Source organism: Colias croceus, chromosome 4 (assembly GCF_905220415.1).
Source record: "Colias croceus chromosome 4, ilColCroc2.1".
Taxonomy (NCBI): Eukaryota; Metazoa; Arthropoda; class Insecta; order Lepidoptera; family Pieridae; genus Colias; species Colias croceus.
Window position 1 is genome coordinate 3,413,303 of NC_059540.1, and position 15,821 is coordinate 3,429,123.

The 15,821-nt window shown below is 34.1% G+C and overlaps 1 protein-coding gene across 1 annotated transcript in view; it reads left to right on the forward strand.

Annotated features, from left to right (window-relative positions):
• LOC123691099 (nitric oxide synthase-like protein) overlaps nucleotides 1–15,821 on the forward strand; it is a 32,728-nt gene that overhangs the window by 13,804 nt on the left and 3,103 nt on the right. Inside the window, exons 7-18 of the mRNA XM_045635337.1 lie at nucleotides 839–1,013; nucleotides 1,329–1,510; nucleotides 9,135–9,249; nucleotides 9,921–10,160; nucleotides 11,226–11,330; nucleotides 12,314–12,375; nucleotides 12,458–12,570; nucleotides 13,206–13,435; nucleotides 13,977–14,225; nucleotides 14,303–14,456; nucleotides 14,920–15,089; nucleotides 15,455–15,665. Coding sequence (XP_045491293.1) covers nucleotides 839–1,013; nucleotides 1,329–1,510; nucleotides 9,135–9,249; nucleotides 9,921–10,160; nucleotides 11,226–11,330; nucleotides 12,314–12,375; nucleotides 12,458–12,570; nucleotides 13,206–13,435; nucleotides 13,977–14,225; nucleotides 14,303–14,456; nucleotides 14,920–15,089; nucleotides 15,455–15,665 — 2,006 coding nt within the window. The remainder of the gene's footprint in view (nucleotides 1–838; nucleotides 1,014–1,328; nucleotides 1,511–9,134; nucleotides 9,250–9,920; nucleotides 10,161–11,225; nucleotides 11,331–12,313; nucleotides 12,376–12,457; nucleotides 12,571–13,205; nucleotides 13,436–13,976; nucleotides 14,226–14,302; nucleotides 14,457–14,919; nucleotides 15,090–15,454; nucleotides 15,666–15,821) is intronic.

A 15,821-nucleotide genomic window follows, 5' to 3' on the forward strand; every position in this document is an offset into this window, starting at 1 on the left:
TACAAAGGTACAATGGCCATCAAACTATTAGACACTATGTATGACTAATAAATCCGAGGGATAAATACGTGATTTGCGTATGCGACCATTGTATGACGATTTTCTGTAAGATTGTTTATACACTGAAAATTTCTTGTTAAAAATATTTATCCGCAGTTTTCAATTTTTTCAAATGTTGTGAATTCACAATGCGCTGAATTATTTGTCAATTTAACTATGAATTATAAAAAAAACCTCCCTTAAGGTTAAAAGCTTTAAAAAAACCGAACGATCAACACGTGGGCGTATCAATGCATTCAATAGTTGTAAATATCTTATATCAATTAAAATAACACCTTAATCACATACCATGTCGTAATAAAAACTATGTTATATCCATTTGTTTGTAAAATTTATGTTTGTTTTTATTAAGTACATTAATTATGACTTGCATAAATGAATGAATTATTTATAATTCTATACATACGAGTAGGTATAATTAAAACTGAAGTTTATGTGATCAATGACTACCTGAGGTTGAATCCATGTTAATATAATATGACAATTGATATGAAGAAGAAATAATTGCTGAACGAATTTTCCGGTTTAGTTGTTTTTGACTTCATTCAAAACATGAAATATTTTGTCTATAAAATATTAGTGTAGATGATAAGAAAATTTCGGTACAATATGAATGGTTCGTAGAGCTACAACTGCGTTGGTACGCACTACCAACGGTATCTAGTATACTGTTTGACTGCGGCAGTATGAAGTTATCGTCATCATGTCCTAATTGGTTCTTAACATTTTCAATGTGTCGTTTTAAACTTGTAGTATAAGTCAAATTATATCGGTACAGATACGAATGGTTCGAAGAGCTACAACTGCGTTGGTACGCACTACCAGCGGTATCTAGCATGCGGTTTGACTGCGGTGGTATTGAGTTCACAGCCAATGCGTTCAATGGCTGGTACATGAGCACTGAGATTGGGTGCAGGAACTTCTGTGACACCAATCGGTTGAATATGCTGGAGGTTCGTATTGTGTAAAGTGTTAAATAAATTAATGATAGTGTTTAAAGATGGTATAATTAGAAGTAAAGTTTTGGTTATTAGTAAAACATTGATACCTTATTTTTGAGATGATTAATTGTTGTAGTAAATTGTTTAGCGATATTGTGGTTTTAATTTTACAAGCATTGAAAACTTTGCAGATTTTGAATTTAGTTTGATAATTTTACATACCAAATCTTATGAATATCAAATTCAGGCTTAAAGGTTTTTACGAAGTAAGCTTTTTGCATTGAAAAATATTCTAAAATAAAATAAAAAAAACTCTCTCATAAACAGAAAGTAGCGGAAAAAATGGGCCTCGACACGCGAACACCAGTGAACCTCTGGAAGGACAAAACTCTAGTGGAAGTGAATGTGGCCGTGCTGCACAGCTTCCAGCAACACAACGCGACCATCGTGGACCATCACACGGCGTCTGAGAGCTTCATTAAACACCTGGACAATGAGAACAGATTGCGGTAAGTTTTGGGGGTAGTTGGAAAAATAAAAAATAGTTCTCTGTTTAAGTTCCTGGTCAATGAGACCAGATTGTGGTAGGTTTTAGGGGTAGTTGGGGAAAAATTTAAGGAAAAGTTTCTTTAGAATCTTCAATATTTGGACAATTAAACTGTGGTAAGTATTCTGGGGTAGTTTCGAATGGGGTCTAGATACAGGTATACCAGTAAACCTCTGGAAGGACAAAACATTAGTGGAAGTGAACGTGGCCGTGCTGCACAGCTTCCAGCAACACAACGCGACACTCGTGGACCATCACACGGCATCCGAGAGCTTCATCAAGCACCTGGACAATGAGAACAGACTGCGGTAAGTTTTGGCGGAAGTTGGAAATAATGTATTTATTAGTAAAAAATGCCAATGAAAACAGTTTGCTATGATATGAGTTTTGGGGGTAGTTAGAAAACAAAGTTTATTAGCTACAGTAAGAACCTGATCAATATGCATAGGATCCGGAAGGTATTTTGTGCTTGTTTAAAATAAAATTAAAATAGGACTACAACTTTTTTCAAAGTACCCTACATTCGTGTTAACTGAAGTTACATTTTATTTATGTATTTCAATAAACATTTACTGCGTCTTTTAAACATTTTTAAGTACGAAAGCGTAATGAAAATCTTTAATATTGAAAAATAACAGATTCACTATGAAAAAGCATCCGCATGAAACTTAAAACCGTCCTGCATATTCATAATGTTTGCTCTAAATTTAGCAATTAAATATTCAGATCGATCACCGGAACAAACAGAAATGCCTCTGCTGTATGCACTTCCCTATATTTTATGTAAAACGTGACACTATAAAGCTTTGCGATTACTTTCAATTTAATATTCAACCGTTAAACCCAATTGTATGAAAGCCTACAATTTTATTCACAACCAAATTAAAAAGGCCCGTGTTATAAATCACACGAATTACACTTTTAGCCTTTACGAGAAACAATACCTTGTACAAAAAGTTATAAAAGTCCGAACACAGTTTTACGGAATGCTATAGAAAAGTGCCAAAGGCTTTAGCTGCTTGTTACTCACTTCAAAGAGATAGCGTTCAAATTATCACAATGGATGTATAATGTTTAATCGTTGTTTATTTTTGCTTTTAGGTGTGATATCTGAAATGAAATGAAATGAAATGAAATCATTTATTAGGTACACCACATTGACACATAAAACATAAGTAACAAAATTAAAAAAAAAAAAAAAAGAAAGAACAGAACGCAAAACAGAGAAAATAATAATAAATTTGTGTGGCGACCTAAATGGTGAGGCCCTCAGCATATGTCATGCCGACATGGTCGGCATAACGCTGGTTTTCAGTGCCCCCCACAAGACAACAGGGCAGAAGCCCAAAGTGTCCCCTAACCGTGACTATTACTAATAATACCTATACAGGAAAAATAATAAATAGATACTAAATAGAAACAAAAATCCTCTACAGAATTATACATATGAACATATAAAAACAAAAAAATTATAATAATAATAAATAAAAATAAAGAGATATATATATATATTTGAAAATACATATAAAATAACATAATAAATAAATAAATAAATGTATATTAGCCCTATATACAACGCAACTAGGCTTGTTTGACGAATTCGTTTATCAAGTGTGCTTTATATTTATATCTGAAAGCATTTTTTGACACTGACTCACGTATCGGCGGCGGAAGATTGTTCCAGCACTTCGTTGCGTTGTATACAAAACTACCTCTAAAAGCAGTTGTATGGAACTTTGGCATAACTAGCATGTACGTGGACCCTCTTGTGAAGTGCGAACCTTTTCTGTCTCTCATCCACCTCAGCTTACAGTAAAGGTATTTAGGCATCTGGGATGTTACCACTTCAAAAAGCATGACAGCGAAGTGAAGGCGTCTGCGTCGTTCCATGTTGAGCGTTTTTGCCTTGATCAGATACGGCGTTACGTGATCTCTCGAAGTTATGTCCCAACAGAAACGAGCGCAGGCGTTCTGAACGCGCTGTATTGCAGTCTTAGTTTTTTCAAGCAATCTTGTACCGTACATGGTGTCCGCGAAATTGAATTTCGAGAGTATAAGTGCCTCGCACAGCCTTGAACGTAAGGGTGCGGTAATGTAGGATTTTATACGATACAACAGCTTTAATCTATAGAAACAGTTTGAAATGGTGGTATGAATGTGTTTTTCGAACCTCAAATTTTCATCGAACACGATCCCAAGATTGCGAGCTTCCCTAACGCGTTCAATCAACTGCCCCTCTACACTGATAAGCGGATTATGTTTCGCCACTTTTTCAACCAAAATCGGTGTTCCCAATAACATAAATTTGGTCTTCGCAGGATTAATAACCAGAGAGTTTTTCTCCGACCATTTTGAAATACGCTGAAGGTCTGAATTTAATTCGGCAATAGCTTCAACAGTTCGAGATGGATGAAAAGATATATATAATTGTATATCATCTGCGTATGAATGGTGCCGGCAATATCTTATTTCACGCGTAATATCCGTACTGTACAGAATGAAAAGTAGGGGACCCAGGATGGAGCCTTGCGGAACTCCTCTGGTCACGCTACTTTGCCTGGAATATGCAATTGAACCATCTTCCTTGCGGATGACTACAGTTTGAGTACGTTTGTTGAGATAACTACTGAACCAGCTTATTGTTTCCTTACTAAACCCATAGTACGACATCTTGGATAGAAGAAGCGGAACATTGATGGTGTCAAAAGCTCTAGTGTAATCAAGGAATACAACAGCAGTACTCATGCCCGTGTCTTGCGCCTTCAGGATGTTATCTACAACTTCAGTTAGTGCAGAGGCAACACCACGTCCCTTCCTGAACCCCGACTGCAAATCGGATAATACTCCATTTTGCTCCAAGAACTGGGTTAACTGATTGTGTACTATCCTCTCTATCACTTTCGAGAGACACGGAAGTACACTGATCGGCCTCAGATCTTTTGAGGTCAATGGATTGTCATTCTTAGGTATAGGATGTACCAGAGCACTTTGCCAAAGTTCAGGAAACTGATGCGTACGGAAGGACGTGTTTATGATATGCGTGATGACTGGCAGGATTTTGGAGGAAGTAAGTTTTAACATATCTAAGGACATGTCATCGACTCCAACTGCTTGAGACTTCAAGGTTTGTAAGGCTTTAAGTACCGTGTTTTCATTTACAGATTTTAATGAGAAGGTGGCGTTACAGTACCGGTGAAATTCGTAATAAGTCAACGTCGATAGGTCAGATTTGTTGTTGCCAGGAACATTAAGAAAGTCACAGTTTAATTTATCGGGATCATTGAAATGCGATGGTAACTTATTATCCTGTTTAGCTTTAATTACGACTTGTTCCTTAATGTGCTTCCACAATTTAGGCGGGTTATTGATATTACTATTAACATAATTGTCAAAGTATGATTGCTTTTCTCTATGCAGAGCCTGGCTAACGATACTTTTTAGTTCTTTGTAATATGCCTTATGTTTACCCTCTTTACTTCTTCTGGCAGTAACTTGCGCTTCGTCTCGAGTTTTCATCATCAATTTAATGGTATCAGTAATCCATGGATAAAGCTTGTGTTTTACATATTTCACTTTTCGAGGAGCATGATGATCAAAAATTATTTGGATGTATATTGTAAGAATCTTTACCATCTCGTCGACATTATTCATTTCCATAATTGTGTGCCACCTTGCTTCTTCTAGGGTCGCTTCAAAACTCTCCATGTCAATATCTTTCAGAGACCTGTACGTTATCCATCTAGGGATATATTTGTCCTTGGGTATATTTAATGTACAAGAAACAAATGCATGACTGCTCAGGGCGCTGACATGCTCAACGACAACGTGCGATGCTGCAATGTTCGTGCATATCAAATCCAGCAACGTCTCGCTTTTATCCGTGAAGTGTGTTGGTTCAGATATAAGTTGAGTGAGATTCATCGTATGCAAAAAACTCTCAAGTTTGGAGAAAGAAACGTGTTGCTTATTTAAAAAGTTAATATTAAAATCCCCTAAGAGCACTATATTGTCGGACCACATGAAGGAACCAAGAGATTCGATCAGGGCATCCAAAAATATCTGAACATCGAGCCAAGGAGGTCTATATGCTGTTCCCAATACAACCGTTTTACCCTGAACTGTGGTTTTCACCCACATTTGCTCAACTTGCAAGGTTATAGGATGTTGCAATGTTTTAACTACCATACCCTCCTTCACGTAAAATCCAACACCGCCTCCGCGATTACGGATACTTCTCGAGCGTGGTATATGTCGCAGCCTATAGCCGGGAACAAGGGGCGCACGACCCTCTTCACCCTCGCGGAGCCAGGTCTCGTTGACCGCCAATATATCCACCCGAAGTCGGTCCAGTGCGACGACAAACTCGTCATGATGGGTTCCAAGAGAGCCAGGATTGATGAAACCAACCTTTAATTTATTTTTAATACTGAATGTGACTAATAATTATTGAATCCATAATAAAGTTTAAACTATGGACAAGGTAAATGAATAACACTATATTATGTATAATACTATTAATACTGTTTGGGATAATAATAATATATAGTACAAGTGTAATAGTTGCTTTTATATGATTAATGAGGATTATTATAACAATTAATTGATGGATAATATGAATAACAATAAAATGTACAATAACGTTTAAAATATAGACAAGATAAATGGATAACACTATAATACTCTGTATAATTCTGTATATGATACATACTACAATAAATGGAATATGTGTGTTTATAATGTCACTATAATTAATGAAAATTATTATTTGAATTAAATGCTGGATACGACTGTCGCACAATAAGGTGCGATTGTCGCAGTATAAACTTATAAATCGTTTACAATACACAAAACATGAGTGCTCGTATAAGACAATAGGCAATCTAGTACTGTTGTTAAATGTTGCAATGATTGTAATTAAGTGTATCGCTATACCAACTTGGACACCCTGCGAATCTAACAAATACAACAAGAAATGATATGTTACTAGAGTGATAATATTATATTTATTATTACGTGCATGAACTTTATCTTTTTTGAATACCATGTTACACAGACCTTGGTCGCCACCCAATAAACTTAATACAATACTACAAGTGCTTATTCTATATAATATATTAACACAATCTTTGTTGATGAAATACGTACGGAATATTAAGACACCAATATTTGATACATTATTTGTGTAAAAAGTACCAAAAACTACAACATGAATTTTTATGTTGTTAAATATCCTAAATGAAAACAAACATCCATTACAATAAAACCGTGACGTAATCGAAGCCATACTGTTACAACTCGAAACTATATACGCATACACATAGATCATCACACATTCATAATTACTGCTACCCAGAACAATGTACATTTTAATTTTAATATTAATCAAACCAAACAGTGTATTTAAAAAATTTTGTACTAGGAAAAATACAATACAACTCGCTTCAACATTAGAGGACAATAATATTATACATTTATAAAATTCGTATAAAATGTAAAAACAAAAATAAAAAAATATATTATGTATTCTATAAAGATAGATAGATAGATATCTGATGTGAATTTTTATACTTACGAAAAGGGAAGTTTGTGAAAAAACCCTTCCTATTATTGTTTCTCTTATTTTTCACATAACAATCGTATTTTTGTATTTTTATGCTAAGAACTTTAGACTCCTAACGAATACTTTTAGATAAGGTATATACCTACTTTACCATAATTATTGAATGTTAGAGGATGGATGTTGGAATTGTTAAAACAGGTAGGTATCTTTAAAAGCATGAGAAATTTTTCATCTTTAAAAATAAATTTATTAAATCACTCCTCACTGATCAGTATATAACTTAAGGTTGATTTTTGCGTATTAATAACAAGTGATCTAATCATAAACACAAACACTGCGGAATAATTAAACTATCAACACTGAATCCTTGCAGACGCGCTGTAAACAGTTCTTAAGTATATAAACACGTAACGTGTGAACTGTCTGTCAGTTTACCAAATTTGGGAGTCTTGTATGTAAATAAATACGACACCGAAAACATGGCTATAAAACTTCAAAGTATGCGAACTTGTTGTTTTGAGATAACGATTTTTGTAGTACATTCAATATTGACTGCGTTACAAATTAAACAAGTCTTCTAGTAAATTAATAATATCAAAGACGGCTTACTACTACTAAAGTTTTGAAAAAGCTACTTTTTTTGCAATCCCCACACTAATGCACTTTTAAGTCTAGCATGCGCATATACTAATTGCTCATCACTTTTGATGGTTACTTATTCATACTGCATTTTTGAACATGAAATAAAACCACCTCATAACACCGAATCATTTTATTCATTTAAAAACTAAGAATAAAAAGAAAAACCTATGCTTATGAAAGAACAATGCCCATTTTTCACCTGAACATGTATAGAAATGAAACAAATCTTAAAATTTAGCTTATTTTATTGTGAACTCATTACGCTTATCATTTTTTTATCAGAGACGTAGGAAAAAAAGATTTTTGTTATTTTTCTAAACTCGTACAAACTTCTTAAAAAATGAAATTATGGTTTTTGAACGTTATCTGTAGAGTTGCTACGTTCCGTTTTACTTGCTGGCGAGTGACGACTGGAGACTGACTTTTACTATTTTAACTAGTTTTATTAGTGTTTGTTATATTTTAAGTACTTAATTCTTTTACCTAAATAGTAAAATATTATGAACATTTATTAAAGTCAAGTAAAAAATAATACGAACATTATCAGTTTACGTTTAATTATGATGATGATAGAGTAAAACGGATTGTTTTGACGTTTGACAGCCGCCTGTCATATTCGAATCGGCGCCGGTCATATTCGAACCGGTACCTTGGATGGGCTAGATACGAAGAGAATATATCTGCTCCTGCTGAACGGTTGGATGATGTTGTAGTAAGAGATATAGATTTCGATTTATGAATAAAAATATACCTTCTTATATTAATGTTTCATTTATGATTCCTGTTTTACCCAGATAAGAAACTTGCTTTACTGTAGGCAAGACTGTAGGTCAGTTTCAGTTTCAGTATTTGATCCACATTATTTTCTTCGCGAGCGAATAACTAGTTCAGAATAAAGTTTTGCAATCCTTTTAGTGATTACTCATAAAAATATATTTTTACTAAAAGTAGGTAGGTTATTTACAAAATGTAGTGATTACCTAACCTACATACTCATTGGCACTACCAGCATAGGTACATTTTGCCTGAGAGAAAGCTCTCTGTAATTAATAGGTAGAATGATATAATTAATTAACTTTTAAATACCTACTTGGTACATATGTACTGCCTACATATTTCCATAGCTATTTGTGTTGATAATTTGCCCGCGACAATTCCTAACCTACAAAGTAGTAATTCGTATTTTTTAAAATTCCTGGCGTTTAACTGGTAAAAGTGAAAACAGGGAATTATTCCCTAATCAAGCACGCAGTATTCCTGCTATACTTGCGGTCTATACATAAACTTTCTTTATCAGGTTTTCAAATGTATGGAAGGTGGGCATTGTCCTTTAGGTTTTAATTTCCTTCCGCCAATACTAAAAGCTAAAATATATTGGTAACAGTTCTGGCTGCCCCGCGGACTGGATATGGATCGTGCCGCCGATGTCCTCATCCATCACTCCAGTATTCCATCAAGAGATGGCGCTGTACTATCTGCGCCCTGCATATGAATATCAGGTTATTTGAGTATTTTAAATGCATGCAATTTTATTTTGAACGGCTAACTTGTGATATTTTCCCTTTATACAGATTTTTCTATGCACTGATGTTTTCTAAACTTCCTCGGAAGGATTTGCTTCAGATTTTCCCTTCATTTAGAATGTTTACTAACTTCATCATAAAGTTACGATAATGCTTATTTCCAATGTATTCAGGCTACATCGGTAGTTTGAGTGGATTTATTCTAACAATGCGCCGCTATTTTGAAGTTTATCTAACTTTACCATTATGAGCTTATAACACTAACCCTTGCTTAAATTTAGTTACTCTTCCAATCGCAGCGTCAAAATGGCATCTCATTGTTAATAAGAGTACCTTGATGATATTGTGATTATCCAATTTGTCATTAGCGAACTATCCAAATCCAGGGGAATGGCTAAATTATTGTACGTTTCTGTTAATTTAAGCCCTTCTGCTTTTGACATTCTCTAACTAACCAAATTTTGAAGAAATACCAAAATTAATTTAACGTTGTCTTCATTTAGAATGATTCACATCACTAATAGAGCTATTAATATTCAATCCCCTATAGAAGTCTCCATATGATTTGAGCTATATTTATGGAATCTTCATTCCAAAAACTTCCCATAATCCCGCTATTCCCCCAAATAACAAGAAAAATATTCCAGGAACCAGCATGGAAAACGCACCAATGGCAGAAATCAAAGCCAATAACAGGCAAGCGGCCAATCAATAGAAAGTTCCACTTCAAGCAAATAGCTAGAGCAGTCAAGTTCACATCAAAACTGTTTGGAAGAGCACTTTCTAAGAGGATTAAGGCCACAGTACTGTTTGCTACGGAGACGGGCAAGTCGGAACAGTACGCTAAGGAACTGGGCGTTATATTTGGACATGCTTTTAATGCTCAGGTAAGGAATTTTCTAGAATTAATGGTAGATTTTTTGGTAGAAGGTATTATTTAGTCCAGTTCTCATCAAAACTGTTTGGAAGAGCACTTTCTAAGAGGATTAAGGCCACAGTACTGTTTGCAACTGAAACGGGCAAGTCGGAACAGTACGCTATGGAACTGGGCGTTATATTTGGACATACTTTTAATGCTCAGGTATGAAAGGTTCTAGAATTGATAGCTTTTTTGGTAGAAGGTACAGTATGTTTGCTGATTTTAAGTCGGATAAGGTCATGTCCAAACTGTTTTGAAGAGCGCTTTCTAAGAGGATTATGGACACAACACTGCACTATTATTCGGGCACGCGTTCAGTGCTCAGGTATGAAATGTTCTGGTATGGAATATTCTGGTATGAGATTTTCTATTGTGAGATGTGTTGCGATGGTAGAGAATTGTTATTATATTTGAGAATTGTTATTGTGTTGTGATGGTAGAGAGTTATAATTATTGTTGTTGTGTTTGTGGTTAAGACAGACAAGATGGAGCAGTAGCCGAAATTATAACATACTACAGAAATAAAAAAAAAAATGTTGTGTGGTTTTATGAAACCACGGTAAAAGTGAAACTTTTTTTCACACTATAGACATTTAACTAAAAATTATCGTATTTGTTCGATAATTATCGTACGTATCTGCGTCACGCGACATGCGCTACACAGACCAAAAAGTTTGAGACGATGTAATAAAAGTTTCACTTTAAAAATTAAAAAAATGTGTGCATGTACTAGTGTACACACGTAAGAAGTGAAACTTCTCTATAACCTCATTTAAAAAAAAATACTTTAAGCAACATTACAGAAATATGTCAAATCACGCGTGGTAGGCAAGAAGGTGGTAGGCATAAGAAAAAGACGGCGCGTAACGGAAAAATGTCACGCGTAACGAAAAAATGTTACACTACATTTTTTTCCAACCCCGATAAAGAAGTTGCACTTCAATAATTCAGATTATTCACATTATTTTTCTATTGTTTTACATATTAATTTACTACCAGAATTCACCAAAAATAAATAACATTTCTTTCACAGGTACACTGCATGTCGGACTATGACATCACGTGTATTGAACACGAAGCTCTATTGTTGGTGGTAACGTCTACTTTCGGGAACGGTGACCCGCCAGAAAATGGAGTGGTAAGTTTTGATTACGTTTTATTTTTTTTGGTATAGAATGTATGGATATTTAAATACAAATTACAATATAAGTACTATGATTCCTTTAGACTCTGTTGTCTTCTTGATTTTGACTTAAGTATTTATAAGGTTGAATCTTAAATCTTAAATTTGCAATACAACCACGACATAAAATTCCAGTTAAAAGGAATCTTTGTAAAATACGCGACTTGCATGTTGATTGAAACCTTTAAGAACTGGCAAATAAATGAATTATAATGATGTATGTTTGGGATATAAATACATTTTTGTACAAGTGGAATGCTTCGTTTGTTCATTTTCCTCAACATCTGAATTATTTAAACACCAAAACCGATTCCGGTTATTTACTATAATATTGACATGCTATGAGCTATTTAGCTTAAAAATTATATACAAATTTTTGATCTGGGCCGTTTTATGGTTATTTGATACATTTATAGCAATTAAAAACTGAATTATGTAATCAATTTAATTTGTATGACCTTTCAAATTTAAAACAACAATTAATAGAAAACAACGCAAAGACAAACACTTACAAAATGTAAACCACAAAGATTAAAACTATTTAAAAATTTAAACCTTAATCAGGCTCTGGTAAGTTTTATAGCTGTAATAAATACACACTAAAGTATTTATCTCTCCGTGAATCAAATTAGAACGAATTAACCACAATTGATTGTATCGATGTTATATAAAGCAATAAAATAACCAAAAACTACGATCGGATTTATGAACAGATAGTTATAGTAACATTTGAAAGAACCAAGATTAATTTGGGTTAGTAGCCGATATCCGAAAAATATTGAATGCGCTAAATTTTATATAATACCTGCTACATTTAAAGGGGATATGGTGTTGAATAATTTTTAAGCTTTTTTATTTTAAAGATGAAAATAAAATCTTGAAACTACGATACAGTCTTATAACTACGATACAGAAATTAAAAGCAACTATTTTTTTAGGAATTTGCTGAACACCTTTGCGAACTTTTGTATGCAGATCAAGTTGGTGATGAAAGCACTGGGTAAGTTTCTACCAAACAGATAACAATTAACAATAATTTCAAACTATTAATAAATGAATTTATAATATTAATTTTTCAACAGAGCCTCACAAATGCTAACTCCAAAGTCGTTCATCAAAGCAAACAGTCAAATTGAATTGCAAAGATATGCGGTGACTAATCCTAAACAATTGAGTCGCTTGGAGTCTTTGAAAGGTGAGTTAATAATAACTTCAACAAAAAATCCTAATATTGACGTCACTTCAACAAATCTTAGAACTGACGGACATTCAAAATTAGAAAAAACGTAAATTTTTGAAAGATATTTACTTCTTTAATTCTGAGGCGGTTTAATTTGTTTTCCCCGTTTTATGTACTTAATCGTATTTTAATATTCAATTTATGAAGATAAATGAGAATTTGGCGTACTTATCCAAAATGTAATAAAAAACTTTAGAGTAATTTTAACACTTTTAATAATTTTAATTTAAATCATCATGGCATTGTTTTTAGCTTAACTTAAACATTTTAAACAAGTTACTGTATTTTGAGAACACGTAATAGATACACAAATCTATAAAGGCCAATGAAAATAATTAGGTTTGAAAATTCATTCAACTATACAAAGTTTAATATTATTTATCAGACACATATAATGTAGATTGTAGTTTTGTAAAACTGATTGGGTGGCTCGTATTTATTATTATTACCAATAACGGTCCGCTCACTAAGGTTCCGACTTCCCATGAAATAACATAAGGCTGTTTACACAGAAAAATATGCTAATACCTTAAGATGTTAAAAAAGGACCTTTATTTAAACAAAAACCCTTATAACTTTCCAATACACAGGCAGCGCAACAGACGCAACCTCCATAGACAATTTCGGTCCCCTCAGCAACGTTCGCTTCGCGGTATTTGCGCTCGGTTCCAGCGCGTATCCGAACTTCTGCAACTTCGGGAAGTATGTGGACAAGTTGCTGGGAGAACTGGGAGGGGAGAGGATACATGATGTAGCAACGGGAGATGAGATGTGTGGGCAAGATCAGGCGTTCAGGAAGTGGGCTAGCAGTGTGTTTAATGTGAGTATAACGGAGATCATGAAATTGGTGTTAGGAAGTTACAGGCCTTTGAGAAAGTTCACGATATTAAGGTTGTTTTTTGAACTTTGTCAGCAGATCAAGAAGACTTGGTTTATTCCTTGTACCTATTGATAAAATTTTTTTGCTGGTGATTGGGTTTCCGAACATCTTTAATTTCGGGTATAACGTATACAGTTGGTGTTAGAAGTGATATTCAAAAGGTTTTACCTGTCTTTTATCAAGTTTAGGTAACTAGGTGTACTTGGAAATTATTTGATTGGTTGGAAAGTTTTCGAGCGAAAGTTAAATTTATGGCACAACAAAATATATACAATAAATTAAGATAAATCTCAAAGTCTGACGTCGTATTCTTGTAAAACATAATATTTGCACAGCTAATCTTGATATTGTCACTATATCACGCTTATCCGTGTTTACTTTTGTATGTTTCATAAATCAAAGATATAGCTTATCAATCATCTCTTAAATTTTCGTTAACAAACGATTCTAAGAAGTTAAATTTCTCGTTAATTTAATCAAGGTGGCCTGTGAGACATTCTGTCTCGATGACGACGAGACATTACAAGAAGCAAAGAGAGCGTTAGGAACTGTGACTTTGAGTGAAGAAACAGTAAGATTCGCGTATCCAGCTGGAAAACCACCAACGTTACTGAATGGCTTACAATCAGCATTAAATAGACAATTAATTACATGCACTGTGAAAGCTAATAAGGATCTAGGAGATTCTACAGCTGAAAGATCAACTATTTTCATTGATATGGAACCAAAGGTAATAGAAACAGAAAATTAACAAATCTCCTTATAAATTACGTTCCGTATAGATTATAATGTAATATTTCTTTGCAGAGTGAAATTAAATATGATCCTGGTGATCATGTTGGAATAATAGCTTGCAATCGCAAGGAATTGGTAGACAATTTGCTAGCTAGACTAAAGGACATTGAAGACTTTGATACTCCAGTTAATTTGCAACTAATGAAAGAAACTCATACTTCTAATGGTATGTTTGAAGTTCATTTTACATAAAATTTCAGTTGTCATATTAAACTGATTGGAATCAAGATCATTTAATGGTGATAAATACTGTTTTTCAGCAATCATTTTTTTCCTTGCTCTATCAAAAGTCAAAACAAACTTAGTTATTAATTTTCATCCACTCTCCACTTCAAATCTTTTCGAGTTGATTTAAAAATAGTAGTCTATGACGCCATTCCTCAATTTCATTCAAATCAGTGGTTTAGCAATAAAAGCATAACTTATAGGACGTAACGTATGGACGAGAAAGTTTTAAAATTATATAGAAGCAATTATAAAAACAGTGTCATTAAACATCCGTTTTCGCATTTGTTTCCGTATTTTGACGATTCTAAAAAATGTCGATTATTATCTAAATGTTTGACATTATTATCTTCCGCTCATACACTTCTTAAACTGGTTTTAAATTATCATAATATTAAAATTAGGACCAGTGAAATCCTGGGAACCACACGAGAGGCTACCACCTGTGAGTGTCCGGGATCTATTTACGAGGTTCCTGGATATCACCACACCACCCACCACCATATTGTTGCAGTACTTGGCCAAGACTTGTAGTGACGAGACTCAGAGGAAACAACTCACTATATTGGCCACGGTATTTATTTGGTTTGGTTTTGGTGACATAAAAGATTGTTCACTGTTTTTGATGGTGAAAAAAGTAACGATGTAGAATGTATTGATGACTTTTTTCTGATGTTGTAAATCAATGAATATTTGCTAGACCGTACTTAATAATCGTAGTTCCTAACGAATATTAATTCTATTCGTGAGATTTTTTTGAGCTTTGAAAATTTTGTTCACAATACTCTTACTAAATGTACTATTATAATATTATCGTATTTAAACATTTGCTTACTCGTTTTTTATTTACTAGGTTCGAACATTCAAATAGTTCTAGTGTTTGTTTTTTGAAACGAACTATAAACAAATAAATGTTTTATTTATTTATTTCTCCACCAGGACCCCTCAGCCTACGAAGACTGGCGGCACTTCTACTTCCCAACCCTCTCTGAAGTACTAGACCAGTTCCCCTCCGCTAAACCAAGCGCTTCTCTTCTTGCTGCTCTTCTCTCTCCTTTACAACCACGATTCTATTCCATCTCTTCTTCTCCTCTCGCCCATCCGAAGAGACTGCATCTTACGGTTGCTGTTGTTACTTATAGGACTCAAGGTGAGTTTTTTTATGGTCATGTAGCTTTAGGGTCACCAACCACAGCCATTAGTGACCAGCATCACTTGACATATTTTTTCATATATGCGGACATCGTGTTAAGTGGCTGTCGTTGGCCACTAGTGACTAGTTGGTGGCCCATTTGCGCTGACCTTT